A 23554-nucleotide genomic window follows, 5' to 3' on the forward strand; every position below is an offset into this window, starting at 1 on the left:
TGCATTGACCACACAGGGGTGAAGACCCCGGAGACTCCGTGCCCCTGCACCCCTCCTCACTATTTGACACACCCTCTACATACTGTAGCTCCACAAATGCTTTGCCTGCACCCAATCAAATCAAAAATGAGCAGGCATTAACAGCATTCTGCATTTGATTTATTCAGCCATCAATCCTTTATAGCAAATCCTTTTCCTAAGAGACAACACTGAAGGTGCCTTTGTCCACAGAGGATTTGGATCCAGTCATTTTTGTTCTTGCAGCAGTTAGGATAATCACCTTTATTGGCCAAGTATGTTACACACAGTGAATTTGTTTCTGGTACAGAACCGATGGCAGCCATCTGCGGCGCCAACTCAACTGATGGCTCTAACCATCGGAGGCAACGGGGGGGTTCAGTGTCTTGCCCAAGAACACTTCGACACGTGGACTCGTAACCTGCAGTGTCAACCAAACTGTAACTGTAACTGTAACAGTATGGCACTGATTACTTGAAATTATGGCACCAAGATTCAAACCTTCAACCTTCTGGTTGGTAGACGACTGCTCTACCCACCGCACCACTGTCGCCTTCGTTCACAGTATCATTACACAAAGAAACAAAATGTTAATCCTAAATAAATCAAAGTGGTCAATGTGATATCTGAATCTTTGAATCATTCTTAAAAGGCAGGACTGAGAAAGACAACCTTAACTATTAGTAACAGCCTTAACAGCGTGAACAACCTTAACGGTGGTTTAACACTGCAGCAAAAAGCAAGGAGGAGTTGAAGGCGCTGAACAGGTAAATACATTTTATCTTTATACATATACCACCTGCTTTGAAACTCCATTTCACAGAATTCAAACTTTTAAAAATGCAATTCAAACTCCTCCTGAACATTAAACAGCTGTTTACATAACCACCATTAAGTGACAAATACTTGGTTTTGTGCACTGAGGCTGCATTTGCATTTTAAGACATAACGTTCATAACATGATAGCAATCTGTGTAGGTGTAACTGAACAAAGACGATTTCTGTCAATCTTCTATACCACCAAATGTCTGGAAAAAGATGCGGTTTGCTCAGTTTAGTTGTGTTTGCTTTTAAGCACCACGCTGGGCTTCATTTGGAAGTGGTCAGCTCTGTGCTATACAGATGAGGATATGTTCAAATTCTGCCTCTATCTCTGTGGCTCAAGAGAGGAAAATGCTCATTTACATTTGCTTTGCTGTTGTTGTGCACCAGCTCAGATATGACAGAATGAAGGGGGAATGCATTATTTGGTTGCCAAAGACAAAGCACAAACCAAACTGCTGGGTGGTGAGCAGAATTTGCCTGCCGAAGGTCTCTGGACATGTTTTTTTTCGTTCTCTCTGGATGGGAGTGTGTGAGTTCAGCATTTTGATCCCTGAGTGTAATGGAGCATCTCCTAGTCTGGAGAACCGCTGAGGGATTGAAGAACGATCAATCACCCCTCTCCGGACTGTCCGGCCATTTTACATGTGGCTGAGGTCCAAGCTGCTCACTAGTGGAAAGGGGCACAAAGTTTTCAGAACATTCATGACATGTTTGTATATAACGGCAAGTTGATGATTTTCTGATCACATCAGTGTAGCATGACGTTCATGTTCACTTAAAGGAATATTTATTTTGGTGCACGTCTGCCTTCAAAAAAACAAACAAACATTCTTATATAAATATTTCAGAAGCTGCTTATGTTGAATTAGCAGCAGCAGTTTATGTTGGAAATGTTTTTCTTTGCACTATGGGAAAATTACTGTACATAAAATCTGATAATCTGAAGCAGCATTGTCCCATGTATCGTACTCACATGGGTCAAACTTGCAGTTCACTTTAACAGCATGCCAATAGAATAATTAATTTTGTGACCCCCTCCTACGCTGGTCAAAGGAAGGCCCAAAGGCCAAACGTGTTGTTGGCCTGTTTAGTGTAAAATGAGTGCATTAATACCCAGAGATGCAATTATTTTACAAACAGTTTGGTTGACACTGCAGGTTACGAGAAGCTGCAGACTTTAGAGACCTTTGGCTGGAGGAAATGCTGGTTTTGGTACTAATTATGGGTAACAGTATGGCACTGATTACTTGAAATTATGTTTCATTCAAATGACTTTTTATCTCAAACAGAAGCATAAGGAATTACTGGTTGTGTGTAGCCTATTATATTGTCTCAATTTTATTTTAAAGTTTAAGAAAAATTACAATTATGATAAAGCTCAAATATCTCAAAAACCTTCATGACATGACACAGTGTTAAGGTTATATATGATTTGGGTTCAGTCCCACTTCTGTCAGCTCTTCACTCTTGCCCAGTGGATCCAGACAATTCGCTTTACCCATAATCCCCATGCTGACTCCTTCCCCTTTCGCTCACCTGATTAGAATTTCTGCCGTGGCCTCTGAGATCGGACGATTTCAACATATTTTATTTAACTGCTTTTGTAAGCCCTAATATTCAGCAGCTGTGATCTATGGCTGAATTACAATTTTCAGGGTCAAGGAGGGACTTGGCTGAGGGAAAGGGATGGGTACAACTACTGTGCTGGTGGGGGAGTGTGTGTATATGGGAATATGTGTTAGGGATAAACATAGGGGGGTCAGGGATAAAAAAAAAAAAAGGAAAAAAAAAGTGGAAGGAAGAATCTCACGAGTTGTCTTTAAAAATGAATGAGAAAATGGGTAATCCCAGAGTCACAGCATGAAAAGAGAGAAAATCAATATGGCCTCTCAGTTCACTGGGGCCCTCACAAGTCCTTGAGATGAACGAAAAGTTGTGCATTTTGTTGCCACATATGTCTCAATAGAGAGGGGTGTGCTTTGTGCAAGTCTAAGTGTATGTGTGTGTGTGTGTTTAGGAGATGCAGCTTGTGAAAGTCTAAGTGTATGTATGTGTGTGTTTAGGAGATGCAGCTTGTGTTTGAAAGGATGTGTGCGGAATGAGAAGGATGTGTACTACATGTTTCAGGGAAGGTTTGGTTCAGAATGTGGAATTTGAACAAATTATCTGAGTAAATAGGACTTGTGTAAAGTATAGCAGGCTTGTTCCAACTTCTAAACCAGTTAAAAAGTGTCTGAGAAAATGGTTTAAACAGGTGAGGACAAAGCAGGATTCTTTCATGTACTGTGTGTAGTGAGTGTGGCACTGTATTCTGAGAAGCGGAGGGATATAAGAGGACTTCATACAGGTTCTGTAAGCTTTGGACTCCTGATTCAACTGACCCTACACACTGTCCTGAACCCCCCGCCTCCATAACAATCCAATTCCACTTCCTGGCTTACATGGACAGAACTGGCCGGCGAGCTCTGGGATTGGATGCCCGCTTATAAATATTTAATTGCCACTAACCATCTGAGGTGGAGGTTGCATTGAGCGGGGGAGTGGGTAACAGGCTACTGGGGGTATTGAAGGGGTTGTCTTTTTATTTCCAGACAATACAAACACATTGATGGCTCCCTCTCATCTTGCCATGCTTCTATCCTCCTGCATGTCTAGGAGATGATGTTGCTTCACTGCAAATAAGTGCACACCTTCTCCATCCATCCATCTGTCCATCCAACCCCCACTCCTGTCCTCTGTGCCGTCATGCTAAGCGATGCCCCCCTTCCCCTCCTACCCAGTTCATTAGTGAGCTCTTCAGTAGCCTGTCATGGCGGATGTGCTCCATCAAAGCTGATCGACTCTCCGTTTTTCCAGAAAGATGTCGTGGGTTATCACTGTACGCTCAGATCTCCAGCAACAGGAGGAGTGTGACTGGCAGGCCGTCTTTTAAAGACAGTGATTCTTCCACTGATGCCTCCCAGTTGGAAATTTAGAATCGTGTCTGCTGAGACACCATATGCAAAGTAAATCATAACTAAACCCTACTCTCTCTGAACGTCCAAGTCACTGAGTGCCTCACAGGTAACCCGGCCTTCATCGTGCTCATTTCTCTGTCTCTTTTTATCATTTGTTCACTTTTAAAACAGACAGGAACATAGAAAAAAAGTCAGTGATTTGCTCACTCCTCTTGCTCGTGTCATTCCAGTCATCTGATACCAAAGAAATGCACTCAGCACATGGCCAAAAAAATTCATTAATGATCACCACTGACATCCGTTTGGGCACACTCTACATTAATCTGCATATGGTAGGTCACAGCTAGCAATTTAATCAACAGGGCAAAGGGCACAGAAATACTGACAAGAAAAAAACAAAACAAAGCCAAAAAATAAAAACACCACTGCCACTAAAACCACTTCAATTTTCTTCAACATCCCCATTATCATGCAAATGACATTGCTGGTTACAACTGTATCTCTTTGTAGTGGTAAAGAGTTAATTTCAGTTCAAAGGCTGTGGTAGTATTCTACAGGGGGAGAGACAGAAGGTAAGATGGAAATGAAAGAGTGGGTTAGCCTGGCTCAGCCGAGCTCTAACCCAACTTCTGCTAAAGCCTATGTGTGCCATGAAAATCAAACAGGTTTAAAGATGCTATAGGTTTCAAGATGTCGGCTCATGGATTTACCTCCTTGTACCTGGGGACTCAGCTAGGTTGCTCCCCCATCTGGTTGTTGCGTGTTCAGAACATGCCAATTGAGAAAGGCAGTGCAAGTTATGACACGGCATCTTGGTTGTCAAGACACAGAACTGCTTTAATGACAGATGTTAATCTCCGCTGACACCAAAAGAGATCATTAAGGTCGTCTTTATGAGCAGCACAGTATCATACTGGAGGTCTGAGGGGAACAACGTGTCCTAGAGTCCTGGTCGACCATACGGCCATTGCAGATGGACACAAACATATTTTTGCAGACAATTCAACATAATCTTTTACAGCAAGCATTCCATTCCAACCGCAGAGGGACACATGCTGAATGCATATGCACACTCACACACGTTCATGTATGTATGGCTGCAGCCCCTGTAACTTCCACAAATAATAGGGAGCATTGTCATTTCTTTGTGAGCTTGAACACTAGTAAAATGGTCGACAGCACTGCTGGGGGCGAAAGAAAAGACAGATAAATGGCAGAGGAGAAAGAACGCCATTCTGCTAAGGCTGGTGGCATGTACAAACGGAGAACATGGCTCCTCTTCTAAGAGCCTTTCAGTAGAGTGTGAGCACTGTGTGTGTGTCTTTTTATCAGGGGACAGCCACCATACATGCAACAGTGCATGTGTGCTTCTGGGTGTGCTGAAACAGTAGAAGATTCATTGTAGCTGTCAAACAGTACCATTGAGGGTTTTTCTTGGTTAGCTGTGGTGTGGTGGTGGAGGGGTGGCACCATCGTGGACACTCCTAGAGATGAAGTGCACACCCTCCTGTGGTGATCCCACCAGTGGAGCTGTTTATCCATTTAAGGCCCACCCTTCACCAGGGGACAGAGCTCAAATGATGCTTGTCAGATTCCCTTGTCATCTTAAATGGCTGACAAAGATCTGGCTTTCTGTAATCATGGTGCATCACGGGCTTTAAATAAAAAAAAACTTTTATGTAAACCTTATAGAAAAAACAAGGGAGAAAGGGATGAGCACTGAGATGGGCACAAGGGATATTAGTGAGATAGACTGATGCATGGTGGTGGTGTAAAAGATGATTCCTATGGTGCATTTCCACAGATGAACTAAGAGACCAAAACCATCGTTATATGATCACTTGCGTTATCATTACGGTATCAAGCGAGGCACAGTGGACCAAGGATCTAAGTGTGATTTGAGCGGAGATGTTTCAGTTCTCACAGGGCAGTCATGCTGAGGACGTGGTTCATGTAGAAAATAAATGTGGACATTCAAAGGCTCGATCCTTTCTCTGGCAAACAGAAGCTTCAAAATCACTTTTCAGACATCAAATAATTAATGGCTCTCCACTCTTGTGCGCCTCCCCCTAGTGTTCCTCTCCTGGTGTCTGCATGGAAGGCACAGCTCCAGTCACTTAAGGAGGGTTAACACCAGTCTAAATTAAATATTAAAAGGTGTCTGTACCTGCTGCTATTGTTGCCCCTTGGAATAAGATATAACCTATTTTTGACAAGTTTTCATCCTCAGGCTGCTGCTGTGAGACGCTTGTCGAAAACCAAATCAGCGAAATGGGGGGAGTGGTAGTGGAGCGTGGGGGGCATTGATGAATAATCTAGTTCATATTCCAACGACACCCGCTGCTCAGAGGGAGAGAAAGAAAGGGAAGCGAGGAAGAAAGATGGACAGGTGGAGAGAGAGAGAGCTGGACAGAGGGGAAGAAAAAAAGCTGGGGGGAGTGAGGGATGAGTAAAAGGGAAAAAAGAAGAAAAAGAGAAGAAGAGGAGGCATCTGATGGCCTACGTCTGCCAAGGTATCACATGACAGTGCTCCTGTTTAAATAATCAAACAGGATGCAGGCTCTAAACAAATCGTTAGCTTCCCACCTCCTTCCATCCCTCTGCCCCTCCCTCACTCTCTCCGCTTTTAAAAACTTGTTTTAATGCCATTTCTTAATGAACATAATAGCTCGGCGCTAATAATGAAAAGAAAATAAAAACATCTAAAAATGTGGAGGGGCCCCCGAGTTGTCGCCGGCGCTCAATTATTTCCTTGTCAAGTGGGTCTGTTTTTAATGAGGCCCTGTGGGACTGACGTCTGTCAGTCAGCCCTGACTTTTTGACACCATTACAACTTCAAATAGAAGCCGCCGCCACGCTGCCTTCCACCGCTCACTCGCTAGCTACTGCTCCACTCATCTGACAGGCTGGGAGGGAGGGAGGGAGAGAGGGGAGGACAGGGGGGAGGAGAAAGGTGGCAGGAAAGGTAGAGAGAAAGGCGGGGGAGCAAGAGGGAGACAGAGAAAGAGAGACAGAAAGAGAAGAAGAGAAAAGCAAGCATCGGTAGGCTGCAAATGCAGAGACGCACACACACACGGCGCACTGGGTGAAAAAACAATCACTAAGGGTCTTTACTAGATGGGGTTTGTCAAGCTGCCAGGGATTTGCAACCCTCGCCCCCCACCTCCATGCTTCCTTGTTCAGTTCCTTCCTTCTCCCTCCTTTTTTTCTTCCTTCCTTTTTTCTTAATTCCTTGACTTTAATGATAACTCTTGGTGGGTCGGCCCCGCACGGGACAGTCAGAGGCACACAATTTTGCTGGCCATTAATTGGAGGCTTTGAAGTAGACAGAGGCACTGTGGCTGGTGAGGGCCTGTGAAACGGTGGTCTACACGGGGGGTGTGGGGGGAACCCTCACCACCCCGACGCCCGCTCATCTTCAAAAATGAAGACCGTGGCCCTAAAACAGAATAGCAAATGTCCTCGCCAGGAGCTGCCACACTAAACACTAGAGACACATGCACACTCCCATGCTCCACTCCAGTGTGTGTGTGTGTGTGTATGTGTTTGTGTGGTGCGCACCGTTACCTTCTCAGCTTCAGACATTCACCAAATATGCAATGAAATTCAGATTTTCCGAGACCCGCTGAAGAATGGTTTGCCCCTGAAGAATTAAACAGCAGTAAACTTGCACACGTTTTTCAAACACCCGCAAAAGTATCACATCATCAGTCAGTGTACAGATAAACACAGAAACAAGGGCCGCATCACAATCTTCAGAACTTGACAAGTAAACTACAGAACAAAGCAGATGGTCAAAAACAAGTTAGATCCATTTATAAGAACAGAAGAAAAAATAAAAACTTTGAGACACAAAACCAGAAATCCACATATTTCTGTTGGTCCTGGCGTGTGCTCTGCAGTTAGACTAATCACTCCAAAAAAACCAAATAACCAAATAACAACAAAAAAGTGGTGAATGTAAATGCTGAACACCTTTTAACCTCATACAATATACAGCTATAAGCACAGAAACTAACAGAAAAATCATTGATGCATTTATAAATAAATAACAATCACTTGTCTCGAGAACAAAACACTATACATGAAGTAGGTTTAAATGTTAGTACATACAGTATGATGCCTACGACTTTTCGCAAAGGACAGTTACATTAAGTTCAGGGGAATGAGCTGCGTTTGGGAGGTGCAGGGGAACTGTACCACATGTGATCATTAAAGCTGGCTCTGAAGAAATCTCTCTCTGTATTGGACGTGTCAGTTGCCTTTTGTATTAAAAATATATTAATCAACAGTTTCTTCATGATTAAAATGAACATAACTTCCATCTTGATTGACTGAACTGACCTTCGACCTTTTTATGTGCATTTCAAGGCAGTGCCACTTGTCTATTTTAGGCTCTGCTGAGTGTTTTAAAGGAGCGTGAACAGCACATCTTATCTGAAGGCTCTGTCCTATGTGCTGCGTAGGAGCTATATGAAGAACAGCTGAATCATTTAGTTACAGAAACTCATACTACAGTATGTGTGCCTGCTGTTGGTGTTAAAAAACAGTGTGGGTCCTCCAATCCATGACTGTCACTCGTGCACTCTTATACCTCTCTTTCTCACTGTCTCTCATGCATAACACTTGATCCACCTCCACTGCAGAAAAGAAAAAAATCATTACATCTGAATTTGCTTCGAGTTGCAAAAAAAATCCTTATCCCTTGTTCACCTGGACACAGGATGGTCTGCAAAACCACAGTGAAGATGACGCCATGAAAAATATGAACTATTATACTCTCCCCCAAAATAGCTGAAGAGGAGAAAAGGAAAAGAAGAGAGAGACAGGAAAGTGCAAAGTGGAGAAAAAAGGTAGAGAGGGAAAGAAAGAGCAAGAAATAGCAAAGAGGAAAGGAGAGAAAGATGGAAACAACTCCCTGTCAAGCTTTGGAGAAAGTGATTCATTGGGACCATTTGTCCTAATTACAGCAGAACAACGCTTTTGTCGCTATTAATCACACGTGTGTGGTTGTATATGTGTTCGGGGGGTGGGGGAGCTAGTGTGTGTGTGTGCGTATGTGGGTAGAGGGGAGATCAGCGGCCTCGCACATTGAAATAGATGGCCAGGATGATGGTGAGAAGGATGATCGCTCCGAGGATGAAGACCAGGACCCGATTCTGGATGATCCTGCAGACACAGAGAGAGAGAGAGAGATCAGGAAGGGTTCACAGAAGTCACATTGTGTCTAACATGTCACAAGTTTATGTGCAAGCTAAATGACCAGCCATCACCTGGAGGCCTTTACAATCGCTAGCAGGGGACCGCAAAACACACGCACAACTTTTTTTTTATGGTTTTGTGCAAAGCTCTAGTCTAAAATGTCTCAAACAAAAAACAGAGCAAAACACTTATGAACAAGCATGACGTGCAAACATGCACACACAGCAGATGAGCTCCTTATTTGCACAATTAAGTGGAAAAAGTGGCTCCGTAGTTTCCTATAGGTATTAAAATGACCAAAGTACTGGTGGAATTTGCCATAAAACAACTCACTCCTTTGCGCACTTAAATTTTCCCACTGTGGCCTAAGTCAACTTGACGAGAGGGGCCCCTGACCCAGAAAAAAATAGAGCTGGGAAAGGAGGGCTAGAGCGAGGGGACAGGTGTTGCTGCACTGAAGTCTTCCAGACCATCAGGAGTGCGAGTACTCGTCTCACGTGTCCCCAGAATTCTCCAGTTTGTGTCCTCACACATGCGCACACACACACAGACAAACACACTCACAAAGCACCGAACCCTCCGCTGCTCCTGACAAATGAGAGAATTATCACATTTGCTGACATGTGGAGGGGTGGAGGAGAGGCCCAGGAGGGGGGGGCACTGTCCACTTCTCTAAGCAGGAGATGAATAGCCCATGCTCTGGCCATTTATCACTGGGGAGGGGGGCTGGCTGGTTGCTCAGTCACCCTGCTACCCTCTAAAGCACAAGTCTGAGCCCAGGACAACAGACCAGCTCACAGCCTCCTCTGGTCCTCCAGCCCGGACCAGCCCGAGTAACTTAAAGCCCACAGCTATGAACGAAAGGACAACAAAAATAAAACACAACAATGTTGTTGTGTATCATAAGAGTGTTGTGCATATGTCTTTGTATTTTCTTTGCAGAGAAGTGTCTACTTTGCACAACTCCTTTTCACAAAGGACTCTCCAGCCACATGCAAGACAAACATATTTACACCCACTGTTGTATATCAGTTGCAAAACCTCCTTAAAAATAAAAGCAATCACACAAATGACTGTAAGTGTATGATCCTAATAGTGTCTGTATTGAGAAAAAAAACACATTCTGTATAGCACAAGTAACCATTATATCCTGCTGCTGCGGGTCCTTATGCCATACTGAGGTTTCATCCTGCAGGATAACACAAAAAACAACAAAACAGTAATAAAAATAGGAACACCATACTGCCCACATGTCTATGTACATAAGAGCTGAAGCAGTATTAGAGATGCTATGACATGCTGGAACAATTGGCTGAAGCCAGCAGGGGAGGAGATGCCACTGAAACACTAATCAGATCACGCTTAGCAAGGCCACATCTCCCCCTATTAATTGGCATTCATTATTTAGAATGGGTATTTATCCCAGCCTAATACCCAGAGTAGGTGCTCGTGTATACAGTATGTGTGTCTGTGTGTGTTGGGAAAATCTAGATCATTTTGTATTGTTTGTTAATTTTCCAGCTGGGGAAAAGAGGGCAGAGAGATTAGAGGCCCGGGGGTGGTGAAACGAACAGGAAGTTAGGTTTAGCCTTAAGGATGAAGAACCGGGGGGGGTTCAATTCTATAAAATTCTATAAAAACTGCATTCATTAAACGCTGAATAACTTCAAACACTTAGAAGTTCAAAAGTGTAAGGAATAGGACAGTGTGGCAATTTAACTTCTTCTCAGTGGACACATGTTAAAAACACTTATTTTGACCTAAATCAATTCTCTGTACATCAATCCAAGAAAACACATCTTGAAGAGTATTGTAAAGAACCTAATCTTAATTTGTGTCAAGTCAAACATAAGTTCAAAGTTTAATAAAAATGTAGCGCTGCCCAGTGAGAAACTTCAAGCTGCCGAAGCAACTAATTCCTGCAAAATAAATTAAGAATAAATTCAATCTTGCCACAGCTCAAACTCTAGGTATGGCTTTCAGTTTACCAGCTGTGAGATTGAATTCACCATAAGCAGCAGCCAAGACCAAGCCAGTGAGCTTGCACTCTCTTTTCTAATGCTTGCAATAATTCAAGTGAAACTACGAGATCTTGTAAAGTTTATGAACCACGGCTCACCTTTGACCTATAGACACATGTGCATAAGGATGCAGTCAGACAGACTTTGAGGAGTTAGTGGAGGGGGGTACAGTCATTTGAGCAAAGTTTAAAAAAGTCAGACTTTCCCACTGACAGCGTGAGCAGTGGGGGTATATATGTCATCACTCTCAGAGGTGAGAAGGCTGGAACGTCACTACTTCGTCATGTTATAGCCTGAGCGGGAAATTATTTTTCTTATATTAGAATCACAAACACACAAAGTCATAGAATACTTGCTGAACAACAGAACAAATGGGAAATGTTATTTTGCACATCAGTCTATTTGATCATTCATACCAATGTGTTTATAAAAAGAAAAGTTTTTTGTTTTTTTATCTCACAAAGGACATCACTAATGAGCTTCTAGAGCAAAAGTCATTTTAGTGTCCATTTAAAATCTTCAGCCAACAGAAACAGCTAAAATAAAACTTACCCCGCAACACCTGCCACCCCCCCAAAAAAACCCAAAAATGAAATATAAAATTCCCCAAAATTGGAAGGTAGAGTGAAGAACATGGTTTTCCTCTGCCATATGGTTGATCCTGTTCTGACACGTGGCCAGACAGAACAGAACTTATCAAACCGGATCCATCCTCCAGCTTTGACACTTGACATAGCGGTGGGGAGTGAGAGGTGTGTGTGTGTGTGGGTGTGTGGAGGGAAGGAGGTGAGGATGTGTGAACGATGCACACGTACAAGGCTGCAGACGTACATGCTGACCCACATACACAATCCTACACACACTGAGCTCGAGAGGGCTTACCTTACCCCACTCCCCGCTATGATACTATGATCCCCAAGTATTTTCTCTGTCAGTGCCCCCGTCCCACCCCCCAGCCTGAAGAACTTGCACATAAAAAGACAGACTAGCAGTAACTGTAACTGAAACGCCAGCCAATAACAGCATATAAGACTGGCCATTCTATTGGCTCCTGATATTCCTTCATCGCAGACAGCCAGTCACCTAACACCTTGCTAGATGGAAATATACAGAAATATGGCACTAATGTTAGAGAGACAGATACACAGAGAGGGAGAGAGAGAGAAGGAGGAGAGAGCGAGTCTCGAAATGATGAGTGCAAAGGAGAGCGAAAACAGAGCAAGCAGGAAGGATGGAAACGGACAATAGAGCAGCTGAGAGTGAAAAGCGAGAGAGACAGAGCAGAGAGAAAAAGAGAGGAAAAAAGTCAGAGAGTGAAGAAAGAAAGAGTGAGAGAAAGAGAGAGAGAGAAGTCCGTTTACCCGAGAAGGCAGTGCTGGAGGAGAGGCTCCTTGGAGACAGATGAAAATAATGAGGACTTTTCTGTCAGGAAAGATTTACAAAATCGTACCAGTGTTATTAAAATTTAAAATCTCCCATTTTTCCCCCCTTCCCACCTGCTTCCTCCCTCCTTATCTTCCTTTCCCTGTGTTTTTCCCTCCTCCTCCAGCAGCACAGCCTTATTACCAGCTCTAATGAGCACCGGGATACACCTCAGCTCTTTGTGTGTGTGTGTGTTGGGGTCCAGGACCCTAGTGCCAGCTCTATCAGTGCCTCAGATTCCCCAGTCCCTTCAATGACACACACACACACGTGTGCGCCCACACCAAACACACAAGCTACACACTGAAACACACGTACACAACACATAACCACAGAGCTTTTGATGGCTTTCAGAGGTGGCTGGACATGCACACACACACACACACACACACCTCAGACAGACAGATAACACCCCCTACCTCAAAACAAAAACAGTCTCAGTCAGACATAAGTAGATAGGCCCAACCCAGTTAAACACACACACGCACACCCAAGCACACAAAGTCTCCACTAAGAACAAACTTAGCTGCAGAGTTCTCTCAGGCCTTCCCCTATCCCTCCTCTTTCCACTAGTAGGCCAATAAAATAAAAATCAATGGCTGTCTGAGCCATTCTGGCTCTCCTCCTTCCAAACCCTGGGAATATATGGGAGGGGAGGAGGGAGGGGGTGCGGGGGTGAGAAAGAGGGAGGAGGGAGGGAAGGATCAATATGTTCACAAATGGTTTGAATGATGGACATGGAGGTGGAACGCTGCTGGGGGGTAAGTCCTAACTAATGCATCGACTTGTTATCACAAAGTAATACAAATAAATGTTTCATTGTGGAAGCACATGTGTGTGCACAAACGACGGTACTGGTCTGGACACATGCACAAGCACACACACACACACACACCTGGCACACAAACACATACACATGACAAATCGAAAAGTGGCGATCAATCCAGTTTGAATGAAGAAAGGTGAGAATTTGTTCAATAAGTGAATAAAATGCGGAAGGATGAGGCAGGAGGACCCAGAGACATCAGATCAGGCTCATGTTGCTCTGCAGAGATAATGACTTGACCTGTCTGCAGGAGAGATCTGATGTTCCACCAATTGCTCCCAAGGGGGTTAATTGCAAGCTGTAATTATTTAAACGAGTCCTCAACATTGTGCAATTCCCCAAACAAAAACACTTTTTAAGAACGTGCCCACACTGTGCAGTAAAGATAAATAATATGCTATTAGCCATGTGCAATAACCTAATACTGTATGGATAAATGTATATGAACACAAAACTGGAATTATTCAATGGATTTTTGCTTTATGGCATTTAACATAAAGACTCCTTCAATCACTACAACAAATGATTGGCAGTTCTTTTAAGACGCAGACCATAACTAGTGTTTTAGATGGTGTAAAATGTTTCAACGGAGCAAAAGAGGCTATATTGTTCGAATTTATGATTTGTGGAGGTACACACAAGGGTGGAAACTAAGAGTTATTTAGATTAATAATTCATCAATAATTAATTAAGCCCCAAACCCAGATGTGGTCTTCAAATATTTTGTCAATCCAATTATGTTAGACAGAGAAAGCAGCAAATGCTCACGTATGAGAACCAGGAATGATCAAGTGTTCCTAAATTTTGTTAGGAAAATTACTTTAACAATTAGCTGGTTATCAGAATTAACTTTGAGTTGATTGACTGATGAAATAAGTGCATTAAAACTTTCCATATATGTATAAAAATAAGTCTATGGTCAAAATCTGTTGGAATTTTACTCCTAGGCTACTAAGGTTTACTGTATATTTTAACATGTAAACCACACTGGCCAATTGTTTGGGAAATACAAATGTAATTAACAAACTGAAAGATTTTTGCATTTACCTACTGATCTTTTTGATCAGAGACCTTATTTGTACTGTACTGACCAACATTTTCTTTTCACAATTGAAAAGCTGACCTAAAAAGCTGGACAGCTTTTATTTGGAGAAGGAGGCCTGAGCAAGATTATTTTATGTTAGCCTGATTCTCTCCCTCTGTCTGTCTCGCACTTTCTACCAACTTGATGCAAGAGAACAGCACCGGTGCCCTACAAGTTCATCCATTTTTTATTTACTGGCTAACAACCCTGACCAGCAGCAGCCTAGACTGAGACCTGGCTCCCTCCCGGAAAAAGTGTTGCGAGGAGGAAGGGAGGGAGTGCAGAGGTAGACTGAGAGGTGGAAGAGAAAGGGAAGCAGAAAAAGGAGGTATTTCAGTGTGGGAGAAGAGGGTGGATATGCAAGAGTGGGTGAGAGATGAAAAGATCGAGAAAGAAAAGTAGATGGAGAGGGAAACGAGAGAGTGGGTGAAGGAGAAAGAGAATACATTGCAACTGTATCTGAAATTTTTAAGAACTTTTTTTTGCCGGTAGCAATTTCAGGTAGCTGCTGCAGCTTCTCCTCATTCCGGTGTGATGTACGGGTGGCTTTCTGAGCTCCATTCAAACAGAGATCTTTCCCCTGCCTGGTTACTTGCCTGAACCTACACCCTCCTCTGTTTTCCCTCCATCTCCCTCCTCTTTGTCCCCTTGCTCATACAGTATGTTCATCCAGTTCATTCTATTCTTACATAACTTATTTTTCCAGCGCCTTTTCTACTTCTTCTCAACTCCAGTTTCTCCTCTTGCTAGAGGGGTGTGGTGAAATCAAACCGTTTTATAAAATCTACTCGCCCTAAGCGGTTGTTACCTCACTGGTCTATAGTCTGCAGGAGCATGTCAACAGCACAAATTTAGAACTGTCAATGTACAATGATGAACATGTTTTTAAACTATTCTCAGTATGTCTGGATTCTATTCACAAAGAAATAAGCATATAATTGATGCATTTTTAGCCACATACAACGTAAGGATTTTAGAATACATAAACGAGGGGCATTTTTTCTTTCTGATAAGATTTCCCAAAACACAAACTCCCCCTTGTATACATTCTGTGAGGGCCAGGAGCCAGCTGCAGATCTGATTACTGGCCCTGGTGAAAAAGGGTGTAACATTAGCCATAGGAGCAGCTGGCCTTCAAAACTATGAGCTTGATAAGTTTTTATTTTGTTTGCTGAGTACTGAAATCTCATTAAAGCACATAACTCATTTGTGCACACTTCTACTTACATTAACAGGAGAAAGACAATGAAAAGTGGAAGAAAAAGAAAAGTACAGCTGGGATTAAAGATAAGAGCCAGTAGAACATAGCAACACAGAACGACATTGATTCTACATCCAATTATTTAACAATCTTTACTTAACAGGACTTTATAAAGCGTGGGTTTTTATTATTGTTACTTTTACCAGGATGTTGTGTTAGAGTTTGTGACAGGGAAGCAGACAGTAATACCGTCTGACACCTAACACCATCTCTGTTGTTGTGAAATTCAACCTACTGTCTTCATGCTTACTGATGAAGTGTTTGGACTCCCTCAAAATGGTTTCTACTCAAAAGAAAATCATTCATCAGAAAAATGCTTTAAACTCTTTGGGCCTAAAAAGACATCACTTTAGGATTCAATTGCAAAGAAGCAATGAGGATATCAGTGTTTATATCTGAGTTTTACGATTAACTGTAAGGAAGCCCCTCTGTGCCGTGTTTGTTTGCATTTTAAATCAACTCTCCAAATATTTGCTTCAAGTCCCATGTGGTTTTCCTTTTGCATCCTGTGTGTCTCCAAATACAGATAATGTTACGATATTTCCCACCAGCATGCACACAAACAGATCTACACACAGAACACATAAGTACAGTAACACACACACAGGCTGACCCTTTTCTTATACAAATGTACAAAGAGCCTGCACCGGCCAAGCCATAACCACGCTGTGCCTGCAAACACTGCTATACAAGTAACTTAAAAAAGAAAACATTTTTCCTATACATCACTATTAGTTTGCATGACAAAGTTTGTTCATATCATTAGTCTTTCTCAGAAGTGTGCATCTCTGCTTGCCTGACTTTTCACAGCATAAAATAAATACTGGCTTACAGATCACATGAACAGAAGGTTTAAAGGATTATGCATAAAAGCACTAATTAAAAGCTTAAATAAAATCAAATTGACTTTAAAGCTCATAGGACACAGTGCTCACAAATCAATTCTTCTTTATCACAGATGATACTGTAAGCCATTTCATTTCATGAAGCAGAAACCTCTTCCTTTTCAAAAAAAAAAAAATCTTCTGAGCTGATTCTAGGAATTTGTAGTGTTTAAGCATTTTTAGTAAAGCTGACCCATCTGACAGGGGTAATGTTGTGTAAAATACTGTTTGGACAACTGACAACTAAAATCTTGGTTCCTGTGTTGGTATCCAGAGTTTAAAGGTCACGTTTGCATGTCGGTGTGGATGCAGCATAGCCAAGGCTGAATTTCAAGTAAGAGCCACGGGTGGGCAAGAGAAGAGGACATTTCTTAAACTTGACCTCATGACCATCGGGCCCTTTGCTCTGTCCTGCAGGTATGAAAGGACTAAGCCAGCCAAGGTTCACAGTGTTAGACTATACGTGCATGTGTGTAAAAGACTAAGTAAGACCAATTTTGCACGTGTATGTCTGCATCAAGGGAGTATTAAGTAACATGTGTGAAAACTACAGGAGCGTGTCTGGCAATCTGGTGTGAAATAACACAGAACAACCAAGGATTATGTGAACCATCAGGCCCACCTTGTTTGGACATCCAGGGACAGATCACTTCATCCAGCAGGTAGGAGAAATAAAGAAAAAGCGAACAGGAGACTGGGAGAAAGACAGAATGTAGGGTTATAATGTCATCCTGCAACCCCCCCATCTGACAGTACAAGGGAGGCTTTAGTCAATCTAAATAATCCATGCTGCTCCATTAAATTTGCAGACCAGCTTCCCTAGTCCCTATGTCTCAGCTGAGAGAGCATGAGAGAGAAAGACAGAGTGAAGGGATCCAGCTGGGAGAGATGAAAAAAGGAAATCAGACAGTGGTTTAGAATAAACCTGTCTTTTACATGGAACCAATCACCAGATAAACCATGATAACACCTGAATTAGAGGCATGGTTTTTACAGAAGAGGGTATAGATAGAAAAAGAAAAAGATAAAGAGCAAGGATGCACACCCAGCCCTTTGAATGACCCTGACTTGCTCATGATTTCCTGCCCCTTTCGCTAACACTAGGGGAAAATACACACTGGTTGTTCTGGGAGAAGCCACCAGTGTGACAGTGATTGTTTCAGTAACATAACTATTGACTTGTTGCTCCAGCTACATTTGCTTAGTGCTCTGGAAGCCTGATCAATAGACTCTGCGCTGTGAAGCCCTGCTAATCACAGCCTGCAGCCATGCAGGGTCAAGCCTTCTGTAAAAACTCAATCAAAAAAAAGAATCAGAATCAGCTTTATTGGCCATGTGTGTTGGACGCATGAGGAATTTGACTCTGGTACATTGGCTCTCAATGTGTATGTACATATCCCCATGCAAGGGGCAAGTAAACAGTAAACCAGCATAAGGCTGTGTAATATAAAACAAAATAAGCAGTATTTACAAGCAACAAACAGTGCAAACAATGCAAAATAAGCAGTATAAACAGACAGTAAACAATGCAGACAACACGGAATGTTGGTTGAAATGAGATAAATAGGAATAAAAGCAGAGTACTTAAAACTAGAGACCTGTATGAATCTGTATAATATAACAAGAAGACTAAGTGAAGAGGCATGTAAATGGGAAAAGAAAGAGGACAACAGAAAAAGAAGAAGAACAACTTTGAGGGCCAACAATAACAGCCTGAGTTAATCGACAAAGAATTCATCTATTTTTTCCTTCTATCGCTTGAGGTAAACTCGTTCTCTCTCTCTCTCTCTTTTTGTCAGTGGCAACGTAGGCATGAGGCACCATGAGAGATGCAGATTGCTGCTTCATCTCTGCTTTTCTGTGAACCATGGTTCAAAAGTCAAAGGGCACCCGGGCTACTTTGGGACTTTTGGAAATGCAAGAGCCAATCCATATTTGGAGAATCCAGTTGTGAGGCCCCAAGAGAACCCAGTGTATGACATAGATATAGAAGGAGTGGGTTTATCTGAAATATGTTAACATGATTATTCAGAGGACAATTTAAAAGTAAGCCTTTCTAGAATACAGCGTCAAATGTGCTTTTTGACAAAAGAACATGCTCAGTAGACATCAAAAGACTTCAGACTCCGTTTGCAAGGCTGACATACAGGTAAATATAGTACACGTGGACACAAATGTCTATAGTTTTTGTTTGTGGTGAAGACGATTAACCTGGTCACAGTGGTCCGGATGCCGATCCTGAGCTGTGCATCAAGTCCTAATAATTTCCATTTCCATCTGCAGCCTTTTGTTCTGCACATCAGAAGCCCACTATGGAATACTATGGGAAATTCATGGGAGAACTGACCATCAAATATTAATAATAAAGTTGAGCGAAGTGAGTTTTCTTACTCCCCCCCCCACAGCCCGTATGGTCACTGCCACTCTGAAACTTTCCACAAGAAAAGAACCAAAGAGCAAAGGAAATGACAGACAGAGGAACAGGGCACACAAGGGTAAGGAAAAGACTTTAAGGGTGTACGGGCGTTCAACATTTTCGTTTGAGGGGCCAGACCCTGGTTCGCTCAGTGCAAGCTGGGTCTTGATACACAGTTCCCAAGGTATAAACACAAACTTGTACACACGCTGTTTGTGTCATTTTTTTCTGTTGTGGTGTCAGCTCGTGAAATGGTATTTTTGTGCCAAGTGCGACATGAAAAGACAAGGTGGTTTTCACTGACACTGGGCTTTCAGTTACCTTCTTCCAGCCCATGTGGCAAACTAAGGCCAAGAACTAACTGTAGGATTAAAAAGATCGCTGATTGCAACTGCACTGCGTTGTATAACCTTTATACAACATATTAACTTTTTGAGAAGAAATGAGCAAAACTTTACTCTGGGAATAAAAACCCTTGTGGCTAATGGAGTAGGAGGTCCATTTTAGAGAATCAAATCAAATAGCAGGAGGATAAACAATACAAAAAAGAGAAACAACAAAACAAGGTATGAAACAAATGTTCATACTTTCATGCAAAGATTCAAACTCTTATAAAAACACTAAGATGGAGATACTGAAACTGCTCATCACTGGGGTCCTGTTCTCTGCCTCAACCCTCACAACATCGCCCTGAAATACCAACACCCACCATCACAGCACAAGTGGAAGTGCAGGGTCAGCAGTGCCCCCTTCGGCCTTGCTGACCAACAGATATTCTTATAATCACCTTCCTTCTGTACAGTCAGGCCTGCAACCAATGGACCCCTCATCCTGCCTTTGCCCTCCATCTTCACTTATACTAGGGGCTTTGCGAAGTGGCGCTGCTTCGATACATTAAAACTGCTGTCCCATGATCAAACGGGCAAATACCTCCCAGGTCAGCAAAGGGCTACCCCATGTCAGTTAACAATGCAGCATTTAAACATCAGTCGTATGCAAAGTGGCTGGTACACAAGGGAGGAGATGGGCGGCAGGAGAAAGCAGAGAAGCAAGGCCTGGACTGGAGAGATAATGAGCGCAGGGGCACACAGGAGAACATCAGCAGCTGTTTAACTCCACCATGTAAGCTGCTACAAGGCTTTATGATGAAAATATAAGATGTGAGGCTCCATCAACATCACAAAAAATGGGCTAATGAGTGAGTGCAGATTTATCTTGGTCTAAATATAGCATTGGCATTATTATATTAGACTGTGGGTTAAAACATGACAATTTACTTTTAAATCACAACTTACTACAAAACTGGTTGCAACATCCACTAATTCTGACAAAGATAATTCAAGAATTACTCCTAATTTACAAGCACATGCTGCCACAGAATACAAGCATTTTACCTTCACTGATCTCAGTAAACTAGTCTTTATCAGCTAACTCTTTCAGGCAGGGAAGAATAATGAACAGATTGTCAGTTCCAGCAGATGATTATTTTACATAGTTAAATACTTTTTCGTACACTGGACGTCTACACAAGCCGCGAGGATTAAGGCCCACACAAAACATATAGGCATAGGTGATATTTACTCATGAAGTCTAAGCCGACACTGAAGCTGTACAGAACCACTAATGTACAGTATCTTATTCCTGAATAAATGCAAATGTGTTTTTAAATTTCTGACAATCAAGAGTGCGTCTTTTTTAGTGTGAAGAGCCCTTTAATAATGAAGCTTAAGAGTGAAGAGGTGAAGCAGAGTTGTTTTTTGTCTCCTGGCTGATTCCTCTCTCCCTCTGCCTACTGCTTGGTTAACCAACTGACCTGCTGTCAAAGGAGCCTTTGTGAGTGCGCTTTGGCAGAAGGCCAATCAGATCCTCCGGCTTGTCTGTCTCAGAGAGGAAAATGGCGCCCCTGGTATGCCATCAGCGGCAGAAATGTGCAGACAGTCTGACTGCTGAGGCAGGCTTGGCTTGCTGTGGCCCTTCATAACTATGCCAGAGGAATCACCTGTTTGGCCCAGGGCCAGAGGGATTTGTTCTACAAGGGCCGGTGGTTATTTATCTATTTTATTCACTTACACTTTGTGCACACAGGTACTTTCAGAAAGACTCCTTAGCATCCACTTTCACAGGTTCTGGCAATATTCTCTTTTGGACAACACACGTACAGTACCTGAAATAAAAGCTTGTTCAAAGCAGCAATGAGTTAAATGATGGATGGAATAATTTACTAGATGACTACCACTCATATTAATCTACATCTCACGTGATAACACTTCCTGAAGCCTGACAACAATGAGACACCACAAAATTAACTGTGCATTTGTTATATTTTGGAACTTCTGGAATGAGTTAAGTGACTATATTCTTTAAACTGTTTTTGAATTAACATACGGTATATTGAAATTACAGGAATGTATAAAAATTGAGGTTTGGGTATGATACAGTAACAACATGCAACTAAATAAAAGATTACAGGGGATTTTCTGCCAGGGGAATACAGTATCTGGGTGAGAGACTGTGGGAGCTCGAAAATGCAAGAACAAATCAAACAGTGAAACAAACACAACAAGAATACAAGTTCTGACAAAACCTTGGTTTACACTAAACAGAGATCACAACTTACTCACTGTACAATCCCTGTTCATTTCCACTAAGTAAAACCTGCCACAGAAAAAAGACGACTGCTCAACAAAGTGCCACCTGTGACACATCATCCGAGGAAGCAAGTGTTTAGGCTTCTGCTTCAGAAACAAACTTCTGACAGCGGGAGATGATAAAACGGAACAGACCCAAAATTATTCTTGCGCTTCTCAAAATTCAGCCTGGAGCATGCCCCCCCACCCCCCCACCTTCCCCCTGAGTGAAAGCGAGAAAGAAACTAAGGAAAGGGCTAGGGAAATTAGAGAAGGTAAGGGAGAAAATGATTGGTGGGTGATGTAAGAATGCTAGACTATTAAATATTATTTAGAAGTGTAAATTTCAACTGAGCCAATTGATTATGTAAGTCTAATGTCAGCAGTATGGTAAATATTCATTAAACAAAAAGTCCTTCTTTCTTTAAAATAATAAACACACAAACATTTCCTCAAGAACTGTGACACACTCAGCAGATCACAAAGTTCCAGATGTTTAGACTCAAACAGAAACACTATTCTGGATAGTGTTCACGTGTGTCTGCAAACTCATGGGATGGACTGAAGAGGATAGTTGAGACTTGCTCTTTTCACACTGTGAGGTGAGACAGGGAGCAGTAACAGAATCCAGCCATAAAACATGGAGGGAGTGGAAAAACAGGGGGAGGGAGGATGACTTTAGTCCATGGTATGGCATGTGTCCGACAGCCATCTCTCCTAGATTCCCTTTCTCACAGTTATCCATTATTATAACCCATGTCTCAGCGGGCATGTCTGACACTTAAGCCCCCCGTTGCATGGCTGCTCTCACCTCGACTGGCCTTGTGCTGACATAAACAAAACAGGTGGGAATGCAGTTTGATCAGGAGAAGCTGGAAATAAAAGAATTATTTAAAACTGATAAGAAGCCTCTTCTACGCCACTGAATAAACAGCATACATTTTTCAATATGAAAAATTATTTTAATTACTCTCCTGCCTTAAAAAGAGGAAGATCATTACTTTGCTGTTACTGTAAAGTCATGGACAGTCTGCCAAAGGCCAGTTGACAACTTTTCTATAAAAATGGATTGTTGGTTTAAATGTGGCAGAATGGATCTCTTCATATTTGTCCTTCAGAAGTCAGGACTTTTTTTTTTTAAATGAAGCCTTTCAGCTCTGCAGCATTATCAAAGTCTCGCATTCTAGGGAATCGGTCCCCACCTCAAGCGGTACCACTGTCGACAGAAATAACCCTTTTCACCATTTTCTCCCTCATTTGAGTCAAGTGCAACAGCTCAAGCAGCCCATGCTAAGGACACGCATTTCGACAGAGTGGAAAAAGGAAGCAAAGGAGGAGCTTATGAAGGGTAAGAAGTGAGGAAAGAGAGGTATATCTGACATGAGAGTTAAAGAGTGAGAGTGAGGGGCAGCCATTTTTATAGCTGGACTATCCTATCAATGGTAGCAGATCACTAATAGGATAGGCAATTTCACAGCATACTTAAACAGGTAAATTAGGGCCATCAGATGGATCCAGATGGCATTTGACTGTCAAGCGTTCTACTGTGACTGTACCATTCTGAATCTGAGCCGGATTTCATGGGTTATTCTATTCTGGTCTGCAGGCCACGGTGGTGTGTAAAATGAGAGGGAATGCTATGTTTTGCGAAATCTAATTTGAGGCCTGTGTTTGTTTTCCCTGCCTTATTTTGCAACTGGGAGGCTGGCTCCAAAGTAGCACAACTCTCTGCCTTTTCGCCTAGTTTCACAACAGCAATGCCCAACACCAACATCCAACAAAAATTCTTATATTCAAATGAAGCAAGGATGTTAAGTTGACACGGGTCTATTTTGCTCTTTTACTCTCCTTGGTCTCTCTCAGTTTCTCCACAGAACTGAGCAGACAATTAATTGGGAGGTTATTCACCAAGTCACAAAAACATATGCACACGTACATATGTATAAATGCATTTAAAAAACACATATATTAGCAGCCATCTTTTGGCAGATAATTGCAATGTTCTCCCTGT

General features: G+C 42.4%; 1 protein-coding gene across 4 annotated transcripts in view; it reads right to left on the reverse strand.

The window, feature by feature from the left end:
- Window positions 1–6983: 6983 nt before the first annotated feature.
- The window catches only part of vti1a (vesicle transport through interaction with t-SNAREs 1A), a 107182-nt gene continuing 90611 nt past the window's right edge, over window positions 6984–23554 (reverse strand). For 2 of the 4 annotated variants that reach the window (XM_020605054.1, XM_020605055.1), the window contains one exon: window positions 6984–8969. In XM_020605054.1, the coding sequence (XP_020460710.1) occupies window positions 8876–8969 (94 nt within the window). In that variant the 3' untranslated portion in view covers window positions 6984–8875. The remainder of the gene's footprint in view (window positions 8970–23554) is intronic. The other 2 variants (XM_020605057.1, XM_020605058.1) reach the window with 1 other exon arrangement.

This window comes from Monopterus albus, unplaced genomic scaffold (assembly GCF_001952655.1).
Source record: "Monopterus albus unplaced genomic scaffold, M_albus_1.0 scaffold69.1, whole genome shotgun sequence".
NCBI lineage: Eukaryota > Metazoa > Chordata > Actinopteri > Synbranchiformes > Synbranchidae > Monopterus > Monopterus albus.